General features: G+C 61.0%; 4 protein-coding genes across 8 annotated transcripts; 1 reads left to right on the forward strand and 3 right to left on the reverse strand.

The window, feature by feature from the left end:
- Positions 1-81: 81 nt before the first annotated feature.
- Positions 82-3151, reverse strand: RPL22 (ribosomal protein L22). Its single transcript, XM_063176743.1, has 4 exons — positions 3064-3151; positions 2565-2672; positions 1188-1312; positions 82-298 (listed from the first exon to the last, which is right to left on the reverse strand). The coding sequence occupies exons 1-4, from the start codon at positions 3073-3075 to the stop codon at positions 154-156; spliced, it is 390 nt and encodes a 129-aa protein (XP_063032813.1). The 5' UTR covers positions 3076-3151; the 3' UTR covers positions 82-153.
- Positions 3152-3931: 780 nt separating this feature from the next.
- RNF207 (ring finger protein 207) lies at positions 3932-9970 on the forward strand. Of its 2 annotated transcripts, XM_063176740.1 has the most exons (18): positions 4149-4241; positions 4723-4913; positions 4991-5123; positions 5209-5353; positions 5437-5518; positions 5588-5663; positions 5750-5875; positions 5983-6029; positions 6145-6217; positions 6291-6359; positions 6453-6521; positions 6610-6731; positions 7769-7958; positions 8847-9032; positions 9114-9165; positions 9253-9370; positions 9439-9519; positions 9592-9970. In XM_063176740.1, the coding sequence occupies exons 2-18, from the start codon at positions 4723-4725 to the stop codon at positions 9752-9754; spliced, it is 1923 nt and encodes a 640-aa protein (XP_063032810.1). In that variant the 5' UTR covers positions 4149-4241; the 3' UTR covers positions 9755-9970. The 2 variants fall into 2 exon arrangements, with proteins under 2 accessions (XP_063032809.1, XP_063032810.1); XM_063176739.1 differs by having other exon boundaries at positions 3932-4241; positions 4723-5123.
- Positions 9971-11242: 1272 nt separating this feature from the next.
- Positions 11243-14702, reverse strand: ICMT (isoprenylcysteine carboxyl methyltransferase). Its single transcript, XM_063176742.1, has 5 exons — positions 14481-14702; positions 14269-14357; positions 14017-14186; positions 13145-13362; positions 11243-12455 (listed from the first exon to the last, which is right to left on the reverse strand). The coding sequence occupies exons 1-5, from the start codon at positions 14700-14702 to the stop codon at positions 12273-12275; spliced, it is 882 nt and encodes a 293-aa protein (XP_063032812.1). The 3' UTR covers positions 11243-12272.
- Positions 14703-15406: 704 nt separating this feature from the next.
- ACOT7 (acyl-CoA thioesterase 7) lies at positions 15407-21205 on the reverse strand. Of its 4 annotated transcripts, none has more exons than XM_063176853.1 (10): positions 21120-21205; positions 20323-20440; positions 19776-19932; positions 19191-19282; positions 18941-19055; positions 18491-18505; positions 17825-17911; positions 17015-17131; positions 16649-16833; positions 15407-16015 (listed from the first exon to the last, which is right to left on the reverse strand). In XM_063176853.1, the coding sequence occupies exons 1-10, from the start codon at positions 21170-21172 to the stop codon at positions 15908-15910; spliced, it is 1047 nt and encodes a 348-aa protein (XP_063032923.1). In that variant the 5' UTR covers positions 21173-21205; the 3' UTR covers positions 15407-15907. The 4 variants fall into 4 exon arrangements, with proteins under 4 accessions (XP_063032923.1, XP_063032925.1, XP_063032924.1 ...); XM_063176855.1 differs by lacking the exon at positions 21120-21205 and adding an exon at positions 20531-20565; XM_063176854.1 differs by lacking the exon at positions 18491-18505.
- Between the last annotated feature and the right edge of the window lie 734 nt (positions 21206-21939).

Consider the following 21939-nt stretch of genomic DNA (forward strand, 5'->3'; position numbering starts at 1 on the left):
ACCCCCCGGCCGCCGCTCCCCGAAAAGCCCCAAATCCCCCCAAAACGACCCCCGGAGCCGCAGCCGCCACCGAGCACGGGCTATGAACAACTCTGCTGCTGTTTATTGCAGAAAAGTGAAACTGTACAAAATGGCCGTCAGCAGCGGCGGGGCTCAATCCTCTTCTTCCTCCTCCTCCTCATCCTGGTTGATCTGGAAGTAGCGCAGCTCGTAGCTCTCCTTGCTGTTGGCCACCACGCGCAGCCAGTCCCGCAGGTTGTTCTTCTTTAGGTACTTCTTGGTCAGGTACTTGAGGTACCTGTGGGAGAGGCGTGGCTGACAGCAGTGCCCCTCTGCCCCCTGCCAGACCCCCAGGTGCCATTTTGGCTTAATAAATCTTTATTCCCTTGTCCAGCAGGACCAACACATCCCACTGGCCACCTCCTTGCAAAGCCCCTTCCAGGAAACACCAGGAACAACCCTTCCAGGAACACTGCAACCAGGGGAATCACACCACAATGCCATAACACAGGTCCTGGGAGATCATTCTTGCCCCAACAAGGCTGTGACCCCAGTGCCTTGCACCCATCCCAGAGGGAATGTCCCCTGGGATGGTGGGTACCCGCTGCTGGGATGTGCCAGGTGTGGCAGCAACATGGAGCAGCAGCGTTGGGAGAAGGGCAGGTGCTCACGGGGCAGGGCACGCCCACCACCCACACAGCTCTGCTTTTCCCAGCTGGCTCCTGAGCCACCTCTGCCGTGGCACAATGCCGGGATGCCCGTGCCAGCCCAAGGACAGGCAGGCAGAGGGCCAGAGCACCACGGGACGAGGGGAACAATGTGGCACACCTTGGCACAACCACAGTTCGCTGATGTCGGCCCAAGGAGGACCAAAAGATGAACAACCTGAGAGACCTCGTCTGCAGATACCCCTAAACTGTCCCCTCAGCCCCTTCTGGCTGCAGGCCCCTCACTGCCCAGCCCAGCAGCCTTCCCAGCTGGAATACTGAACACATTCCTCTCTCACAGATCTCGGACAAGCAGCCACTCAGTGAGTGCCAGGTACCACAAAGTCCTGCACTGGGACATCTCTTCCCTGGCAGCTCCGCCTGCCACAGGCTCAGCGCACACTGGGCATCCCCTGCCAAGGGCCACCTGTGGCCACGCTGCCCGAGGGCCCAGCAGGACTCTGGCCTGCCCCAGCTCACCTCTTGGAGAAGGGCACCTCTGACGTGACCGTGATCTTGCTCTTGCTCCTCTCGATGGTCACCACGCCCCCGCCCAGGTTTCCCGCTTTGCCGTTCACCTTGATCCGCTCCTGCAGGAACTGCTCCTGCAGGGGAACACAGCTGTGAGCTGGGGCCACAGCTCCCAGGGCTGACACAGCCCCCAGGGCTGGCTGTGCCTGCTGCTCTGGGGCTGGGGAACAAACACCAGTGTCCCCAGGGCTGGCTGTGCCTGCTGCTCTGGGCCAGGAAATGGACACCAGTGTCCCCAGCGCTGGCTGTGCCTGCTGCTCTGGAGCTGGGGAACAAACACCAGTGTCCCCAGGGCTGGCTGTGCCTGCTGCTCTGGGGCTGGGGAACAAACACCAGTGTCCCCAGGGCTGGCTGTGCCTGCTGCTCTGGGGCTGGGGAACAAACACCAGTGTCCCCAGGACTGGCTGTGCCTGCTGCTCTGGAGCTGGGGACAGACACCAGTGCCCCCAGGGCTGGCTGTGCCTGCTGCTCTGGAGCTGGGGAACAAACACCAGTGTCCCCAGGGCTGGCTGTGCCTGCTGCTCTGGGGCTGGGGAACAAACACCAGTGTCCCCAGGGCTGGCTGTGCCTGCTGCTCTGGGGCTGGGGACAGACACCAGTGTCCCCAGGGCTGGCTGTGCCTGCTGCTCTGGGGCCAGGAAATGGACATCAGTGTCCCCAAGGCTGGCTGTGCCTGCTGCTCTGGGGCTGGGGACAGACACCAGTGTCCCCAGGGCTGGCTGGAGCTGGGGAACAAACACCAGTATCCCCATAGCTCCAGAGAGCTCAGGCCAGGCTAATCCACCCCATCAAAACCACATATGGGTGAGGTGCTCAGGCCTGAACGTATCGGCCTGGTGTGGTGGGGACGGCCAGGACAGTGGGCTCAGGCTCCTCTGAGCTCCCCTCAGCCCCAGGCTTGCCAAAGCCCTTGCTGGAGCACAGTGTGGGCAGGCATAGGTTCATGACCCCAAACTGCAGCATCCCAGGCCTTGCTACATCCCTGCCATGACACAAACTTACCCAGCAGAGCTAAACAGGAAAACTGCCCATGGACAGGCCTCACTACATCCCTGCCATGACACAAACTTACCCAGCACAGATAGACAGGAAAACTGCCCATCGACAGGGACAATGCATGTGCTTTAACAACAAGGTGTTCCAAACCCAACCTCATCCCCAGCCTCAGCACTCCCCGTTGCTCTGCCCATGGGATGTCCTCAAGGGAGCAGGGCAGAGCCGAGGGAAGGCCAGGGATGTGCGAGGCCGCTGGGAGCAGAGCATCACCCTGGGAAGGCCCCCGAAGGCGCGGAGCCATCACGGCTCCCGGGGAGGCCCCGAACTCACGAAGTTGGCGGCGTCCATGATTCCATCCTCGACGGGGTGCGTGCAGTCCAGCGTGAACTTCAGAACCTGCTTCTTTTTCTTACCACCTTTCGCCGCTGGCTTCTTCTGCTGCAGGGGGAAAGAGAGCGACGGTGAGCGAGAGAGAAAGGGCGGGGAGCGCCCTGAGGGACGGCGGGGAGGGGCCGGGCCGAGCCCCGGGCTGGCGGCGAGGGGAAAGGCCCAGGCCTGGATTGGGATCGGGAACAGCGCGGGGGGAACGGGGCTCGCCCGCTGCCCGCCCTCACGGCCCGGATGGCCGGCGGGAGTCGCGTGGGGCCGCGGGAAGGCGCGGGCCGGGCCAGGCCGGGCCCCACGCGGAAAGCAGCGGGCGGGGGCAGGCGGCGGGGCTGGGACGGGCGGCGGGGGTGCCGGGGGCTCGGGGCGGGGCAGGGGGTGTCCCGGTGGCGGCGGGGGCAGGCTCGGGGCGGCGGGGGCCGGTGCCGGTGCCGCGCTCACTCACCGCGGGCGCCATGGCGGCTCCGCGCGAGGCAGAAAGGGAGCGCGGCCCGCGCGCCTGCGCACAACCGCGCTCCGGCCGTCTCAACAGAGCGCCGATAGCGTCGATCGCTTCCGGTCGCAGCCGCGCAGCGAGCCTGCGAGCGGACAGTGATGCCTGGAAGGGCGGGGCAGGCGCGGGGGCCGGGCTGTGGGCGGGGCCGGGTGGGGGCGTGGCCTGTGGGAGCGGGGGCGGAGCCTGCGGAGCGCGGGGAGCGGCACGTGCGGAGGGCGGGCACCGGAGCATCACCGGGAACGGGGTGAGCACCGGGCACGGAGCGACCCCCGCACCCCGGAGTGACCCCCGCGCACACCGGAGTGACCCCAGCACCCCGGAGCGACCCCCGCACATCGGAGCGACCTCCGCGCCCCGAGTGACCTCAGCACCCCGGAGTGACCCCCGCACACTGGAGCGACCCCCGCGCCCCGGAGTGACCCCCCCGCACACCGGAGTGACCCCCGCACCCCGGAGCGACCCCCCCGCACACCGGAGCGACCCCAGCACCCCGGAGTGACCCCCGCGCACACCGGAGTGACCCCCCCGCACCCCGGAGTGGCCCCCGCGCCCCGGAGTGACCCCCGCGCACACCGGAGTGACCCCCCCCGCACACCGGAGCGACTCCCGCACACCGGAGTGACCCCCGCGCACCCCGGAGTGGCCCCCGCGCCCCGGAGTGACCCCAGCACTCCGGAGTAACCCCAGCACCCCGGAGTGACCCCCCCGCACACCGGGAGCCTCACGGAGTGACCCCCACACCCTGTGGCTCCTCACTTCACACAGAGTTACCCTGCACAGTGGGAGCCTCACTGTGCATGGAGCGATCCCGCACACGGCGGGGCTCCTCACTATGCACCGGGTGACAGCCCGGGGAGCATGGGTGCCCCCCTCACCTCTGCGGGCTGTCAGCAGCCCGTGCAGGTGCCCGTGTCCCCGCAGCCCGGGTGGCCGTGCAGTGCCGTGCCGTGTCCGTCCCCGCCGCAGGGCCCCGAGGAGCGCTCGGGGCTATTTTTGGGCCGTGCCGAGCGGCAGTGCCAGGGGGCCCCGCGTCACAGGCGGGCCGCGGCACCGCGCTCATTCCTGCCGGCACACGGGGAGCAGCAGCACAGCTCGGCTCGGATCCCCCGCCTCACATACAGGGAGAGGTAAAGCCTTCACACCTGTGCCCAGAACGGGGATGTGGGGCACCTGGCTGCCTTCACTGCCAGGCTGGCACCCTAGGGCACACCCCTGGGCATGGGACACCCCATCCCAGGGAATGCTTCCTCCGGGGGGACACCCTGTCCTGGAGGAACCCCCACCCCTGTCCTGGGGGATGCTGTGCTGCAGGGGATGCTCCTTTAGAGGGGACAGCCAATCCCAGGGGATGCTCCTGGTTTGGGGGACACACCATGGGGACACTTTGCTGTGGGGACCATCCTACCCAGCACTGCAGCCCCCAGCCTGTGATGCCAGGGGAAGGGGTGTGCTGTGGGCAGCCTCGTGCCACGCAGCTCATAACCTAAAAATAGTCAGCAGCTCACAGGCCCTGGGACAGGCTTTGTCCTTTCTGTGGCAGCCACAGTGCTCTCACAAACTGGTGCCACACGGGGTCTCTGGGCACAGACTTTGCTCTCAACCCCACAGATGGCAGGTGGCATTTTCTCCCCGCTGGGCAGCTGCTCGGAGCTGGAGAAGGCCAACTGCCACCCGCTGGTGTGCCTGCTCTGCCACGAGCCCTACCAGCACCCCTGCCTGCTCGACTGCTACCACAACTTCTGTGCCAGCTGCCTGCGAGGCCGTGCCAGCGACGGCCGCCTGCGCTGCCCCCTCTGCGGGTAAGGGACGGCCAGGACTGGGGCACAGCCCTGCTCCCTGCATCCCCAGAGCTGTCCCCATGCTTGTCCCCATGCAGGCACCCCTCGGTGGTGAGGGGAGGCACGGGGCTGCCCCCCGTGGACCGGCTGCTGCAGTTCCTGGTGGACAGCTCGGCCGACAACGAGGAGGACGTGCAGTGTGCCAACTGCGACCGCTGCTGCACCAAGGCGGTGAGGGCAGCGGGCTGCACTGGCAGCGTGGGTAAGGGAACCCTGGCAGGGCCATGCCTGCCACCAGCTGTGTCCCCTCACACAGGAGCTGGACACCATGTACTTCTGCAACACCTGTGGGCAGCCCCTCTGTGCCCCGTGCCGTGAGGAGACACACCGTGCCAGGATGTTCGCCCGCCACGAGATCGTCTCCCTCTCCAAGCGCACCAAAGACATCCACAAGAAGTGCCGTGAGTGCCGTGCCAGGCTGCCCCGTGCCACGCTATGCTGCACTGAGCCACGCCAGGCAATGCCACGCTCCTGTCCCCTGCAGCACTGCACGAGGAGCCCTACATCATGTTCTCCACTGAGAAGAAGTCCATGCTCTGCATCAACTGCTTCAGGGACATGCAGGGGTGAGTATTCCCAGCCCCAGGCTTGCTGTGTGCCCCATCCTGTGCTTTCCCTGACGTCTGTGCCTGCAGGGAGAGCCGGGCACACTGCATCGACATCGAGACCGCGTACATGCAGGGCTGCCAGCGCCTGGACCAGGCAGTGATGGTGGGCACGGCTGGGGGGCATGGGGGTGGCAAGGGGGCGCGGTGCTGTCCCCTGCACTGCAGCCACCCTGCCACCACCCTGGGCAGGCTGTGAAGGAGCTGCAGACCTCCACGCGTGAGGCCATCGTCCTGCTCAAGGCCATGATCGAGGAGGTTCGGAACAGTGCCAGCGAGGAGGAGGCGGCCATCAACTCCCTCTTCAGTCGCATGCAGGTGTGAGCTGTCACCTGCACACCGAGCCCTGTGCCTGCAGGACACAGCCAGGGCACTGGGAAGGGACTGGGGTGGCTGCAGGACACAGGGTGGCTGTGCCATTGCAGGAGCAGCTCTCCGAGAGGAAAAAGACACTCCTGAAAGCTGTGCAGAGGTGAGGGAGCGTGGGCTGTCCCCCGTCCCCCCTTCCCAAGGTGGTTTGGGGTGCCTGGGGCTGGATGGCTCCCTCGAGTCTTGCAAAGGCTGTGCCATGCCCTGCTCTACTTCAGCCAGCACGAGGAAAAGGAGAAGGCATTCAAGGAGCAGCTCGCCCACCTTGCCTCCCTGCTGCCCACTCTGCAGGTAGGGCCTCACAGCAGGCAGGGACACCCTGACACCAAAGCCAGGCAGTGACAAACCCTCTCCACACACACAGGTCCACCTGGTGACCTGCTCGGCCTTCCTGAGCTCTGCCAACAAAGCTGAATTCCTGGACCTGGGCTATGTGAGTGTCACCAGCACTGCAGGGGTGGTCAGGGTGGCACTGCTGAGCTCCTGGGCAAGGTGCTGAGCACCCCTCACCATTGCTGCCTTTCAGCAACTGATGGAGAGGCTGCAGAGGATTGTCAAGCTGCCTCATCGCCTGCGGCCGGCCCAGACCAGCAAGGTAGAGAGAGCCCAGCTGCAGTGCCAGGGGGCAGTGCCAGCTGCCAGCCCTGCCCCAGCCCAGCTGTGCTCTCCTCTCTTCCCCCCAGATCAACAGCGAGTACCGGGCAGAGTTTGCCCGCTGCCTGGAGCCCCTCCTGATGCTCAGCCCCCGCCGCTCCGTGGTGGGCAGCGCTGGTGGCATCGGACCTGGCATCACTGGCACCAACATGTGAGGTGCTAGGATTGCACCCAAGGCACATGCGCTACTGTGTCCCCTGCCACGTGCCACACTGCGCAGTCCCCTCAGCATCTCACCGTGCCAACCTTGCCCCTGCTGCTGCCCTTGAGCCTGTCACCTCAGCAGGGCTACCAGGACAGCACAGGCACAGCTGCACTGATGAACAACAGGCTTCAAGTGACACTTCTGGGAAGCGGGGTGGGTGGCACAGGGGTGGGCAGCAGCGGGGCTGGCAGCTGGGGGCCTGGTTAAGCCTCACTCTGCTCCCCAGCCCAGCCCCTGCCATGCTCCCTGCAGGGCTCTGCCCCCTCTCCATGGCTGCTCCACCTGGGCCAGCTCCTGCTCGCCCACATGCCCGTGGTGCCGCAGCCTCTTTGCCCGCCACTATTTTTATCAGAATTTCGGAGAAGTGCTCGGCCATTCTTCACCAGGGATATATTTAGGCCTGTTGATGTCACGGCAGCACCGGCCCTGCCAGGCCCTCCCAGCCAGAGAGGACAAACGGGCACTGCCACCCCATGGGGACCGCTCCTCGCCCCCAGGCAGGCTTGGCACTGCAGGGTGGCTGAGCTCCTGGGGGCTGCTGGCCCCAGCACGGGCAGGGGGAGCACGGCGCTGCACGGTAGGACCAATGCTGGTGGTGGTTAGCATGGGGAGACCACGGGATGGGAGGAAACACAGGGGCAGCAGTGCCTGCCAAGGGGCCAGGAGATACCAGCGGTGAGAGAGCGAGCTGTATCCCACCCTTTAGAAACTGGAGGGTGCTGGGCTCAGCTCCTGGCTTCTCACTGCCACAGCTGGCTCCAAAACTGCAGGAATACGGAGAGCAGCCCACAGAAATGTGATTTTGGGGGCAACATAAGGTACCTCTGACTGAACCTCTGTGCTTGGGTGAGGGAAGGGACGTGTGAGAGTGGTGTGTCCCACTGGAGCCAAGGGGTGGTGGGACTGAGCTGGCAGCATGGTCCCTTGCACCTCACCCCCACTGCTGCACACCTGCAACACGTCACTGTCACCTCTCCCTGCAGGCTCCCCGGTGGCCAATGCTCCAAGACCCTCATGGTGCCCAGCTGCCCCCCCAGCAGTGACAAAATGTCCACTGGCCCCATGGTGAAGAAGCCAACGATGCACCGGTACATCAGCACCAAGGTGCTGCTGGCTGAGGGGCGTGAGACCCCCTTTGCTGAGCACTGCCGCAACTACGAGAACACCTACAGGGTAGGGACATGGCTGGGACAGGATGGGACATGGCTGGGAGCAGGATGGGACATGGCTGGGAGCTGGGTAGGGACATGGCTGGGACAGGATGGGACATGGCTGGGAGCTGGGTAGGGACATGGCTGGGAGCAGGATGGGACAGGACTGTGAGCTGGGTAGGGACATGGCTGGGAGCAGGATGGGACAGGACTGTGAGCTGGGTAGGGACATGGCTGGGAGCAGGAGGGGACATGGCTGGGAGCAAGATGGGACATGGCTGGGAGCAGGATGGGACAGGACTGTGGGCTGGGTAGGGACATGGCTAGGAGCAGGACGGGACATGGCTGGGAGCAGGATGGGACAGGACAGGATTGTGGGCTGGGTAGGGACATGGCTGGGAGCAGGATGGGACAGGACAGGATTGTGGGCTGGGTAGGGACATGGCTGGGAGCAGGATGGGACAGGACTGTGAGCTGGGTAGGGACATGGCTGGGAGCAGGACGGGACATGGCTGGGAGCAGGACGGGACATGGCTGGGAGTAGGATGGAACAGGACAGGAATGTGGGCTGGGTAGGGACATGGCTGGGAGTAGGATGGGACAGGACAGGAATGTGGGCTGGGTAGGGACATGGCTTGAAGCAGGATGGGACAGGACAGGAATGTGAGCTGGATAGGGACATGGCTGGAAGCAGGATGGGACAGGACAGGAATGTGGGCTGGGTAGGGACATGGCTGGGAGTAGGATGGAACAGGACAGGATTGTAGGCTGGATAGGGACATGGCTGGAAGCAGGATGGGACAGGACAGGATTGTGGGCTGGGTAGGGACATGGCTTGAAGCAGGATGGGACAGGGCAGGACGGGTCAGGTTGGTGCTGCTTACATGGCTGTGCCCCCTGGCTCCTGCAGATGCTGCAGACGGAGATCCAGGGCCTGAAGGACCAGGTGCAGGAGCTGCACCGTGACCTCACCAAGCACCACTCGCTCATCAAGTCGGAGATCATGAGCGAGATCCTGCAGAAGTCGCTGCAGATGGACGTGCAGATCGCAGCTCACTACTCCGCCGTGGAGATGATGCGCAGCGTCTTTGAGGAGGTACAGCTGGCACGGCCTGGCAGGGCAGGGCCCCTCTGTGCTGTACCAACGCATTCTGCCCAGCTCCCTCTCTTCTTCCAGGTTTGGGAGGAGACCTACCAGCGGGTAGCAAATGAGCAGGAGATCTATGAAGGTACTGCTGACCCCACGCTCCCTCCCCGTGCCCCCTGTGCCCTCCCTGGGGGGGTGGCCGTGTCCCAGCCCACTCCTGTGCCCCCAGCCCAGCTCCATGACCTGCTGCAGCTGAGGCAGGAGAACAGCTGCCTGAGCACCATCACCAAGCAGATCGCGCCCTACGTGCGCTCCATCGCCAAAGTGAAGGAGCGCCTGGAGCCCAGGTGAGGGGTGCAGGGACATTCAGGGCCAGGGGGGACACAGCTCATGGCTCACACCCATCCTGCCACAGGCTGCAGGAGCCCCAGGAGCCCAGAGAAGAACAGGCCCAGATGCTGCTCAAGATCTGTGACAACAATGAAGTGGTGCCAAGGTAGGTGACAGCAAGCACCTCCCGTGTCCTTTCCCACACAGTGACCCTGTCAAGGTGTCTTCCCATCCCCAGGGATGCCTCACCTGGCAGCAACAAGGGGGCTTCAGCCTGCCCTGGGGAGGGCTTCACACCCAAGGACACCCCTGGAGACCCCTCCCTAAAAAACAAAGACTGCTGCAGGGGCCAGCAGAAGAGTGGAGCAGAGACTGCTACCCCAAAAGAGCCAGCACCATAAGCCCAGTGCTGGGCACTTGGCTGGGCTGCTGGGCACAACCATGCCCTGGTGAGTGACCAGCTCCTCTTGCCCAGTGCCACAAGCCAGGGCAGGAAACAGCCCGAGCAGCTGTGTTTGCAGCACATACAAAGGCCTCAGGTGGACTTGCTCCTGAAAAACTCTCCTTGTGCTCTTCCTTGCGTGTGTCAGAGTGAAATAAAAGGGTGCAGTTGTCCATGTCTGCGTGGTTCTGCAGTGCTGACAAAGGGATCTGCTGGCTCAGGGTGTCCAGCTGCTCCTAAAACCACAACATTGACAAATTATGGGGAAAAATTACAACTCCTGGTGCAGGGCAGGGCCAGGCGTACACAGCCAGGTGATGGAGCATCCTCTGAAGTTCTGGGCAGCTACACACCAACATGGGCTGGGTGCCAGGAACAGCTGCTCTAGAGGTTCCCTGCACATGTGGGAACTAAGAACTCACTAATCAGTGTGGCACAGAGGGCAGGGTTTCACACTTTACTCCACCTTTTCCCTAAAATTTCACATGCCTTCCCCATACCTGGTAAGCTGCTGCCCCCTCACAGAGCTTCTGGTCACAGGATTTGGGAAAAGAAAAGGTTAAGAGAAGCTGTTGGTCTCAGAAGCTTCAAGAGCCACTGAAAGTTTTGCTCAGGGTGGAGTTTATCCCTTTCTTTCGGTGCCAACACATCCTGCTTGGACAGAGCCTGCACAGTTGGAACCAGCACTTGTGACATTAGGATCAAGGTTCATTTACTTTGAAGAACAATCTGGGAATGAGGCTTTGTTTCTGTTGTCAAACAGCACATCAAACCCAAGTGACAATTACTTGTTCCAAAGTTCCTTTGATCAAGGGCACAGCAGGAACATTACTGCCTATAAAAAAATTGCTTAGAGATTAACCTGCTCAAGGCACCACTGGCTGCAGTCAGTGCTTCCCTGAGACAAGAACAGCCCAAGTGGGAGCCTCTGAGTGCCCAGCACAGATCAGCACTCTCCAGCTGGTGAGTTTTCACCTTTGTTCTTTTCTCCCAAGCCAAAACCCCGCTCAGCAAAGGTCAAGTCAGCAGCAAGGGCATCAACAGATGCTCTGTGATCAAGCAAACCCAGTGGAGGATGGACTCTGCATCAGTTCAGCAAGGACAAACGGAGGGTCAGGGTTAGCCTCATCCCTGTCACAGCCCCACAAGTCACTGAGTCACAACCGTGCCTCAACACAGTGCTGGTGTGTTCTGAGAACCCACCAGGAATTATAAAGCATTCCAGTTTCCATGATGCCACCAGCACCTCAAAAGACCTCCAAATAACCAGACAGAAGCCCACGATGTTTTCTCTTTTTCTTTTTCTTTTTTTTTTATATAAAAAAAGAAAACCTAAACCCAAACCCAAGCTATTCTCACCAAGTGCCCCTTCCTGAGCCATACCGCAGCACCTTCCCCATGGAACACCACAAGCTCCAAGCATGAACTGACAAGCAACTCATTTCCATTCCAGCAAGGAAGAATAATGTAGAACTCAAGAAAACAGTGAACCTCTTTGGTATATAACAACAAAGTTATACCACACAGCTCAGTGGGAACCATTTCCAAATGGTTACTATAAAAGAGCGTTAGCTAGCCCAACTCTTCTCCTGGTTGGAGATTTCCTTAGAAGCATCTCCTACTTGCCCTAACATCACAGCTTTTGCCCAAAAGAGCAGGGGAGGACCTCAGGGACTAAAGCCCTTAGCAAGCCTGGCAGCTGTGGCTCTTTCACAACCCAAAATCCTGGGATCTCTGCAAGACAGAGGCAGCCTGGCAGGATAGGAAGCAGCGTGATTTGGAAGCAGGAAGAAGGAACAGAGGTGGCAGCAGGAGGCAGCGGCTGGAGCAGTGACACTGCACCCACAGCAGCATCCAAGGGACGAGGAGAGGGCCCAGAGGTGCTCAGATCCAGCGGCACGAGGGCAGCAGCAGAACCCTCCCTGCAGAACCCAAGGCCTAGAGAGAAGTGAGTGGTGCCATGCTGCACTCTGGCACTTTGAGGGCAGAGCTGGAGGCTGCTCCCTTGGCTGCCCCAGTGCCAGCTCAGGGAGTTTGGCCCGAGCAGATTAAAGTCGTATCACCGGGCTCACGAGGTCAGAAAGCTTTAAAATCGAATTATGCAACAGGAACAATCTGCTGCCTAGCACCTTCCCCGCCCAGGGCCAGGAGGGCAGTGCTGTTTCCTGGCAGAATCAGTTCCAGAGGCGTTCCAAGACAATTCAGCTGCTGCAGGCAGGATTCATTCTCTTTAGGGTCGCTACAGGCTAAGTTATCTGGAAGATCCCTGAATGTGCAACGAAGGACTGATCTCAAGGAGCAGGAACGAGCTTCTGATCTGTGAGTGACCCAGCAGGCTGCCCAAAGCTGCAGCCCTCCACCAGCTCCTCCTGAGTGGTCAGGAAATACCAACAGGCACCTCCCGATGCCGGTGCCACACGGGCACTGGGCGCAGCAGGAGCCGGGCGTCTGCTCAGCCAGCCTGGTTTATGCCCATGTTACAGTTCCAATTTGACTCCTTTAATAAAAGGGAGACCCGATGGCACCTTCCTTTTGTACTCCAGGTACTCTTCTCCAAAGAAGTGGATGAGTGTGATCTCCTCCTCCTCGATCCGCTCCCTGAAGAAGCGCCAGGACGCCAGCGCGTAGCCCACCACGCAGATGGGATTGCAGAGCAACACCTGGAACAGAGCCTGCTGGTGAGCACCCCCTCACAGAGAGAACACAGCTCATCCCCCTCCAGTAACACTGACACAGAAAAAGAAAATACCCCAACGCTCCCTGTGAAACTCCACAAGCACTGGTTTCTCCCCAGAACGACGAAGGCAGCGCTGGCTTCACTGCCCCAGCTCTCAAAAGATCCATGTGCCAACCTTATGGAAATCTCTCCACAGAAACACAAGTCAATGTCAGCACCCAGCCAGCCACAAGAACACACAGCTACAGCAGCACTAAGCTAAGGCTTGGCCACAGCTCACCCTATAGTCAAGGAGCTTCCTTGCCCTCAAGCACAGGACTGGTGTTTGGCAGGAGCCAGGTTGAGTCTGACCACTCCCAGAAGGCATTCTGACCACAGGGATACAGAAAACTCTGCATACCAGCTTTAAACCAGCAGCAAATCACACCTCAAGCTTCCAAGGGGGTCGTGAGTCAAAACCCCAGCTCCACCACCTCTCCTTACTGCACAGAAAAAATTAAGGGAACAAGATCTTCCCAAAGATCCCACGGGGCAGAGAGCTCAGGGATTCCAGATTTCCTGTGAGCCAGTGGGAGGCAGCAGAATCCAGGTCCAGTCTGCACCTCACCACAGCATGGGCAGCAAAGACAGGGGGCATGACAGGAAAGGATCTGAGCACTCTGGATACAGTACCTGTGTTCCAATACTCCAGTAAAACCATCCCACGTAGGAAGGGTGCCGGAACCACCCGTACACCCCGCTTGTCACCAAAGTGTGGGTGTCAGATTTCTCGTTCTGAACGATGTGGTTGAAGTTGGAGCCTGCTGTGAGCATGGCTGCCTTCCTCAGGCAGTCCCCGAAGATCACCATCAGCAGCCCCACGGTGCTCAGCCAGGTGATCTGCTTCAGCTCTGCGTGGACAGGGAGGGGCACAACAGGTTTGCACAGGTCTCCAGGGGTGCAGGGGGCTGCTCAGTGAGTGGGCTTTGCCCCCATCTCAAAGAAAACTGTGTGACAGCAACAGCCATGCACTGCCATCCTGCACCAAACAGATAGAACCAGCAGCCCCTGCTTGGTGTTAGCATGGATTAGTCCATGAGGGCCAGCTGGAGAGATTGAGTAAAGCCAACACAAAGCACAGCCAAGGACATGCTCAGGCTGCTACAAAACAAAGAGGAACAGTTTCGCTCTCCCAAGGATAAACAGATGAGTACAGCCAGTTTGCCCCAGACTGGGCAACCAGCAACAGATTTGATGACTTGATTTTATTCCTGTCAAAAGGTGACGCTCAGGAGTACCTGACACATCATTCTTGCACCACCAAGGCAGGAAAGGGCTGAAGATCCCCTGGCCTGGCACTCAGAATGAGGGGGGGCTCCCCCCTGCCCTCCCAAGATCCAGCCCAAGAGGCTTTGAGCACTGAGGGATTATGACTCTGGCAAAGCTGCTGCAGGGCAGTCACGGGGCAGCAAGCTGAGGGTCACCTGCACTTTGCTACCAGGCAGATGGACCCCAGGCAAGGCACGTGCAGCTAGGCAGAGACAGGCAGGGACAGGGTGGCCGACCTGGGAAGAAGAGCTTCTCCAGCGTGAACTCCACCCATGAGGACAGGGCAGCCAGGTTGTACTCGAAGCTGTGGTTGAGTAGGAAGGAGTCCAGCGAGAGGCTGCGCGGGTTGTTGATGGCTGTCACCAGATACTCCGAGTAGTGAAAGAGGGACAAGGAGCACATATACCTGCGGCGGGAGGGAGGGCAGGTTCAGTAGGGCCGGTGGCACCGTGCCCGCCCGGCCCGGCCCGGCCCGGCCCGGCCCTTACCATCCGAAGTGGCGCCAGGCGGAGCGGCCGGCGCTCAGCAGCAGCCCGCAGCCGAAGGCGAAGCCCAAGAAACAGGCCCGGACGGCGATCTGCAAGCACAGGGAGGGGAGAAGGCGCTGCCGCCGCCGCTCCTCGGGCCCGGGGTATCCCTACCGGCGCACCCCGGCACCGGCACCCTCCACAGCCGCCGCCCGCCGGGGCCACCCCCGTACCTTGTAGAGCGGCCGCGGGTAGATGAGCAGCAGCGCCGCGTTCACGCCCGCCACGTGCAGGGCGAGAGCCAGGCGGCCGCGCAGGCCGGGAGCGGCCAGCAGGGAGGGCGACGAGCCGAGCAGCAGCGGCAGCGCCGCCACCGAGGCGCCGAGCAGGAAGGAGCAGAGGCTGGCGCGGCCCTCCCGGCCCAGCCGCCCCCTCCGCGCCACCGCCGCCGCCATCATGGCGGCCCCGCCCCGCCCGCGTCGCCCGGGAAACGGCCCCGCCGCTCTCGCGAGAGCCCCGCCCCGCGCAGCCGCGGCAGCAGCGGAGAGGAGCCGCTCTCGCGAGAGTTGGTGCCGGTGCTGTGGGACGGGCTGGGGCCGCGGCTGCCGGGACTGGTTCGGGTTCGCTCACGGAGCTGGTTCGGGTTCGCTCACGGAGCTGGTTCGGGTTCGCTCACGGAGCTGGTTCGGGTTCGGTCAGGGTTGGAGACCTTTTCCATCATCCTGTCCGACCGCCCGCCCGGCACTGCCACTGTAATCCCCAAGCCCATCACCCAGCAGCAGGTGCAGATGCCGCTGAACACCTCCAGGCACCGTGACTCCATCCCTTCCTCCTGCTTGAGCACCCGAACAGGGACAACATTTGCTGATCCCTGTTCTGAATTTCCACTCTGTCAGTCTAAAGCCGTTCCCCTCTGTCCTGACACTGCAGGCACCCCTGCAGACACCAGCCCCACCTCACTAGAACCTCTTGTCAGATATTTATTGTTTAACATCCCAAACCAGGACCACATTCCAGCAGGAACTGCTCTGAGAGTCCCATTAAAACAACCAGACTTCCTTAAAAACAACGCCGGGAGCGCCTGGCGCCACTTAGGGAGCGCGGGCGGATCTGGGGGAGGGAGGAAAAGCGCAATTGTTTTGAAATAAAAGTGTCAGCCTTTCATTCCAGTCAATGAAACATTTTATTTATGCCACAGGATTCCTTAAATAACTTAGATGTGCACAGAGAACTACCTAGAGATGTCACAGACATTCAGTGCGGCCCCAGCGCGGCGCAGCACGTACGAAAGCTTTGGTGTGCATGGTAGGACAAACCAGCGAGTCGAACACAGCAGCACAAAGACTCGCGGCCTCACGCGCCCCTCGAGCCGCCACACGCCCCCAGCCTGGCTCTGACACAGGCAGGAACGTCACCAACAGGATCAAACAGCAACAACGGCTCTGCAGGCAGATGGTGAGTGCCTGGGAAGACTCCTGGGGGCTTTCAGAGCCGCCCGAAGCACGAGGTGTGCGGTGCTGAGCCCAGCAGCAGCAGCAGCAGCGAAGCGGTGGAGCCGGCAGCAGGCTGGGGCGGGCGGAGGCGCGGGGCTGGCGCGGGCCGGACACAAAAAACGAACGGGAACAACCTGTATGCTTGGTGGGCACTGGTGCCACGCAGGTCACTGCTGGGCAGCCTGCTGCTGCATCTGCGCCTGCCTCTTGGCTTTGGTCTGCAGGTACCTGCCCTTCCCTTCCTCGAAGCGACGCTTCTCGTCCTCTGTCTCCGTCTAAGGTCACAGAAAGAGTGCAAAGCTGCGGTGTCAGTGTGCTGCAAGTGCGTGTGGGAGGGAAACATGCCTCCCCTCACACTTCTGTGAGGTGCTGCTCTCTGTCAAACATGCACATGACAGCCAGCGTGCCCTGCATTAAGCAGGAGACCTGTGCCACATCAAATATTAAGCAACACCCCCAGTCGGAAGCACTGTGTCAGCAAAGCCCTGCCAGGATTAGGGGAGATGATACAGGCAGGAGGCTGGAATGGGGACACCATGGGGAGCAGATATTAGGGATGGGGGGCCTCCGTTGCCACTCAGGGTCCCCCCCGCATGCAGCCTGTTCTCAACAATGAGAAAGGAGAAAATCCCCAACTTCCACACAATTTTCACGAGAAATAAAAAACAAAAACAAAACAAAACAAAACCAAAACAACACAAACCAAATTCAAAACAAACAAACAAAACCAAAACAAATAAACCAAAAATAAAACCCCTGAAGCCTGTCCTGGGAAGTCTCATTCGCCCTCATATTTTTTTCTGCTGAGTAACTCAAGGGGAGAGGATTTCTTGGGCTGGGCTCTGCCGCAGGAGGAGCAGGGGATGTGGTGGCCCTGCTGGGTCCAATCCAGAGAGAAAAGCTCTTACCAGCAGCTGCGGGACGGGCAGGGGCTTCCCCTCCTTGCTCAGGGACACGTAGGTGAAGAAGGCGCTGACGGCTCGGTACCGCTCCCGAGGCTCGTCCACAAACGGGTCAGCATCCACAAAAACCTCTATTTCCATGGACTTATTGCTTGTGAATGTCATACGTCCTGAGACAGTGATGACACAGCCTGTGAAACAGAGAGGGGCTAGTCGAGTCCTGCATGTTTTATGCTTAAGCTGTGTATTAAGCAGAGCACAGGATTAATCAAACAGGGTCTAATTTTCTCTGCCGGCATGTCCTGAAAGCACATCCAAGGGAGCCAGGGTGTGGCAAGAGAACATCACAGTGCCTGCCACCACCCTTGGTACCTTTTTTGATCTTCTCATGGAAGTTGATGGCATCCACCGAGGCAGTGACAATGTTGGTCTTGCAGTGGCGGGCAGCCACAATCCCAGCAACCTCATCCATGAGCTTCATGGTGACCCCTGTGAGGGCAGGCAGAGGGTCCTGTCTCAGGGAGGTCAGTGGGATTTCAGGGAAACCACACAAAGGTCAGTAAGGCCTTAGCATGGCCAAACCTATGCTGGGGAGTTGGACTGGAGACTAAGTCCCAATTTCAGGAAAATCCAGTACAAAGGCTCCTCTCAATACCAGGGCAATATCCTCACAGACCTGTGATTAAGGTCAGCTCTGTCTCTCCCAAATTTCTCTGAGCAAACTTCACCCTTACAAGGTGAGATTAGCCCCACAAACAGGAAACGGCTCTGACCATGTTTGTTTTGTTTGTTTAAGGATTAGTATGTGTTGTCCCAGCTCTCAGCAAACACACCTCTCCCAGGGCTTGCACCACACGTGCCAGCCCTGCAGGTGATGGGCGCTGCCAGCCAAGAGGAAATTACTTCAGATAACAGCAGTCACACGCTGCATGCTTGTACTCCAGGATTTGCAATCTCACAGGCGATGACAAAACTGTAGGATTTACAGTTCGAGTACATGAGTTTTTGGGGCACAGAAAAAGATGAAGCTTTTGTCTCAGCTAAAGCAACTCTGACCTTGACAGTCAATATGCCTCCAGAGGCAGAGCCCACCAAAAACAGTCATTCTCCAACCACACTTTGCTCCAGGGAAAAGGCACCTGGAGCTGAAGCCCAGGTGCTGTACAGGCAGTGCTCACTCACCTCCATGCACAAAGCCCAGCAGTGTGCAGTCTGACGGGCCCACCAGGTGGATCAGGCTGGACTGGCTGTAGCCAACGGTGTGTGGCTCTGGTTAGAGAGCAAAGCAAGGTGAGAGCTACTCAGCTGGCACCCATGCACCCCTGTTTTAAGTTGTCCAAAGGAAGAAAACATGGGGCTGGCTCGAGCAAAGTTGAACTCTCTTGAAATCAGTGGTTAAACCAGGCTGGAGAAGTTCCAAGAGCATAGACTGTTCATCACCTGAGGGGCTGCTGCCTCCCTCTAATCTCCACCCATCCACTTTATTCTAGCTCAGCTCATCTCTTTCTTTTCAAGCTTTCAGAGAGCATGAAAGCAAACAGGAGTGAACTGGGTCACACTGCTGTCTGCTTCCCCTCTCAGCTGTACCTCCCAGACCCTGCTGCATAGAGCCCCTGTTTTCTCCTTGGTGGGAAGACTTTCATCCCCATGCCCCCAGCCCTGGCACATCCTGGTGACCTTTGTCCCACCACACCCTCCGGGTGACAGAAGTCACACCCTCAAACTCCCAGCAGAGGAAATCCTCTCTCAGAAGGATTGATGAGAGATATTAAAGAAGCTCAAAGAAAGGAAAAGTAGCCCAGTCCCACTCAGGGTGACCACCCATGGAGCAGTGCCCGCTGACCTTACCTTTTGTCTGCCTGTCTGTGAGCAGGGAGGACAGAGGAGAAAAAAGCATTTGAGCAACTTTCATCCCCCATCACCTTCCCCAACATTCCTCATGTGCCACCTCTCCTCTCCACCTCTGCCTGAAGACCACAGCCAGACCTAGAGGCCACTCTTGCCCACAACTTGCATTTAGCCCTTGCTGAACAAAACCAGCTCTAGCTGCACACAAGCACACAAGGATACAGGAACAGGGTTTTGGAGAGGGGATCTCATGCACCAGCCCCTTCAGGGTACATCCACTCAGCTCCCCCTCCACTCACACACTGCTGCTCCAAAATCCCATCCCCATCCCTGGTGTGATGTTTCAGAATGCACACGTGCACCAACAGGGCCCTGGGGATGCCCAGGGAGCCAGTTTGGTCTCCCAGTACTGCTGGGCAATTTGCACTGGGTACACACTGCCCGTGTTACCTGGGTTGATGACAGGTAAGATCACGTCACCATTTCTCTGCTTCGTTTCCAGCCGATCCAGCTTTTGCTCCTCATAACGCTTCTTCCCCTCATCCTCCTGCTCCTTCCTCGCATACTGGAACAGAAGGCTGGTAAGAAGGGGATTGGCAAAGCCACTGGCACAGCTGGGAGTGCCAACAGGGCCGGGTTAGTGCCATTCCACAGGGACGACAAATTCCAGTTTGGGGGCAACCCAAGTGAGCTGTCCTACCTGGATGGGGGGAACCTCAACGACCTTATTGACGTTCTTCAGGGACAGTGGCACATACCACAGCGTCGCCTTGTTCGTCACCTTCTTTGCCCCTGGAGGAGAAGGGAGCAGCAGGTGATGGTGCCAAAGCCAGCAGTGCTCTACGTGCCACCAGTCTGGGGTTGGGCACACATTGGCAATGCCCCTGACATTGGTGGCCCCTTGCCCTGCTGGCTCCTACCAGGCTTTAGCTCTTAGCGGATGTGACAATGTGCTTTTGGGAAGATGTCCCAGCAAGCAGAACTGGTTGTCACAGCAACAGCAGGAAAAGGGACTTTTCAGGCCAAAGGCAGCCACAGGCAGCAAATCAGGCAGGAAGAGCTACAAACAGATTTTGCTGTTTTTCACTACAATGGAGCCATAAATCCCAGGGAGCCTGCTTGGCCTCCCTCCCCAGCACCAGCCCTCCCTCCACTCCCAGCTCTGTCAATAAACACACACTAGATCTCCACTCTGCCGAATGTGATGGAGCAGAGGATGGGGTCACCTCTGCAAGCTCACCGTTATTCCTGGTGTTCTGGAACACAGCCACCAGCAGCCACCCACCTGTTAAAATGTTCTCAGACATGACGTTGACCTGAACCTCCACAGAGTGCCGGGAGGTGTAGGTGATCTCGGCACTGACGTTGGCCACCTCGCCGATGCACACCGGTGACAGGAAGTCCGTCCGCTCCACCCGTGCTAGTGCAGCCACACAGGGCTCCTGGGGACGGTGAGACAGCCAAGAGAGTGATCACAGCCACGCCACGGGTCCACAGCTGGCAGCTCCCTGACACCAGCCAAACCTGCCATGCCGTGTGCGGCTCGGATACTGCAACCGCCACCTTTATCAGCCACTGGCCGTGCTTCCTTCCCCATCTGTAAGCACCACTAGAGTTGCCCCAACTTGCCTTTCTCAGGAGTTAAAACATTAACAGCAATAATGAGTAATAATGTTTCTCATGGTAAACCACAATTTCAGCAGAATGCTTCCAGCTACTGGGACCTGGCTGCAGCCAGATTTGCATGCAGGAGGAAACACTCCCAGTGAGACACGGCAGGGAGTGGAAGGTCACCGTGCCAGACGCTGGCAGACACACCGGCACCTACTCACCCCGGCCTGGGAATTGCAGTGGCGGGTGCTGATGATGGCTCCTGCCTCCTCGATCATCTTCAGGATGGTTCCCCCGTGGACATTCCCCGCGATGTTGGCATCGTCTGGGCGCATAATCCTGCCGAAGGAGGCACATGAGAGCTCACAACCCCTGCCGCGCCCCCAGCCCAGCCCCGGTGCGGCTGCCCGGAGACAGCATATCGCCCACCGGCTGAGCTGCCGGGACATCGCTGCTCGCACGCGGCTTCCTGTGAGCGGCGGTGGAAACCGCTGTGAGCGGAAGGAAGCAGGGCGCCTCTGCCGGGGCACCCCGCGGCTCACCAGGGCCCCACCCCGCCGGCCCCGGTGAGGCGCACACCGAGCCGGGCCCGTGCCGCTGCTCCACGCGGCTTCCCGGCAGCAGCCGCGCTTCCTGCCAACGGCGAATAACGCCCGGGGGGCACCGGGGCAGCGGCTGCGCGCTGGCTCGGACAGGAGATGCTGCTTCAGCGCGACCGCGCCCGAGAGCCGCGGGGACACTGGCGGGAGAACCGCGCCCGGGAGAGCCGCGCCCGGGAGAGCCGCGGCAGCGCTGCCCGCTGCCAGCCCACGGAGCACGGAGCACGGGCGCGGCGCTGCTGCGCTCTGCCCGCGGTCAGTGTCACTGACAGCATGACTAAAGCGGGCGGCGCCGCCGCTGCCGGCAGCAGGGCGGGCGGGCAGCATCTCCATCGCAGACCGGCACCCGCCCGCGGCCCCCAGCACGCCCGCCTCCCTGCCCAGCCCTGTCCGGGTCCCCGAGCGCGGCGGGGCCGTACCTGGACACCTGGATGGCGGCCGGGCTAGGGCCCGCGGCCCCCGGCTCCGACATGGCGGCACCGGCGCCCCGCCCGCAGCGGCGCTGCGGCACCGCCGCGCTTGGCCCCGCCCCGCCGCGCCCGGACACGCCCCCGCCGCGCTTGGCCCCGCCCCGCCGCGCCCGGACACGCCCCCGCCGAGCCGCGCCATTGGCGGACAGCGCGCGGGGCGGAGCGCGGAACCGGGCGGCTCCGGGGCTGCCCGCGGGCTCGTGTGAGCCCGCCGGGACTGGGGTCCCCCCGCCAGCTCGGGGACTCGTGAGGAGCCACCGGCTTAGGGTCGGCACGGGCAGCACCGTTCCCGGTGCGTTCCCGGCGCCGTCGGCTCTCTCCGGTTGTAACGCAGTTCCCGGTAGCGCCCCGGGGTTTTGGGTCGGGTGCTGGCGAGTCCCGAGCAGACAGTGACAGCTCGCAGGGTCCGGAGGGGGTTCAGGATCGCGCCCGGGAGCCACGGCACTCAGGGCTTCACCGATCGGGAGCTCTCGGCTCTCGTCGGTGCGAGCGCGGCGGCGAGTCTCCGTGAGGGACCGGAGGGTCTGAGGGCAGACAGGGCCGCCCGCGGGCGCAGCGGGCTGGAAATGCCGGAGCTGTCACTTTGCACAGCTCGGCGGAGGCAGGACGGGGCCGGAGCCGGGTGCCTGCCGCGCAACGCCCGGTGGGGACATGGCGCTCCCGCTCTCCGTACCGCTACCGGCTTTATAAACCACCGGCGGGAGGGCCGGGCAGGGAGGGCGGGGGACAGGCAGGGAAGGAGGCGGGCAGGGCGGCCTTGCGTTGTCCT

The sequence above is a fragment of the Melospiza melodia genome, chromosome 26 (genome assembly GCF_035770615.1).
Source record: "Melospiza melodia melodia isolate bMelMel2 chromosome 26, bMelMel2.pri, whole genome shotgun sequence".
NCBI lineage: Eukaryota > Metazoa > Chordata > Aves > Passeriformes > Passerellidae > Melospiza > Melospiza melodia.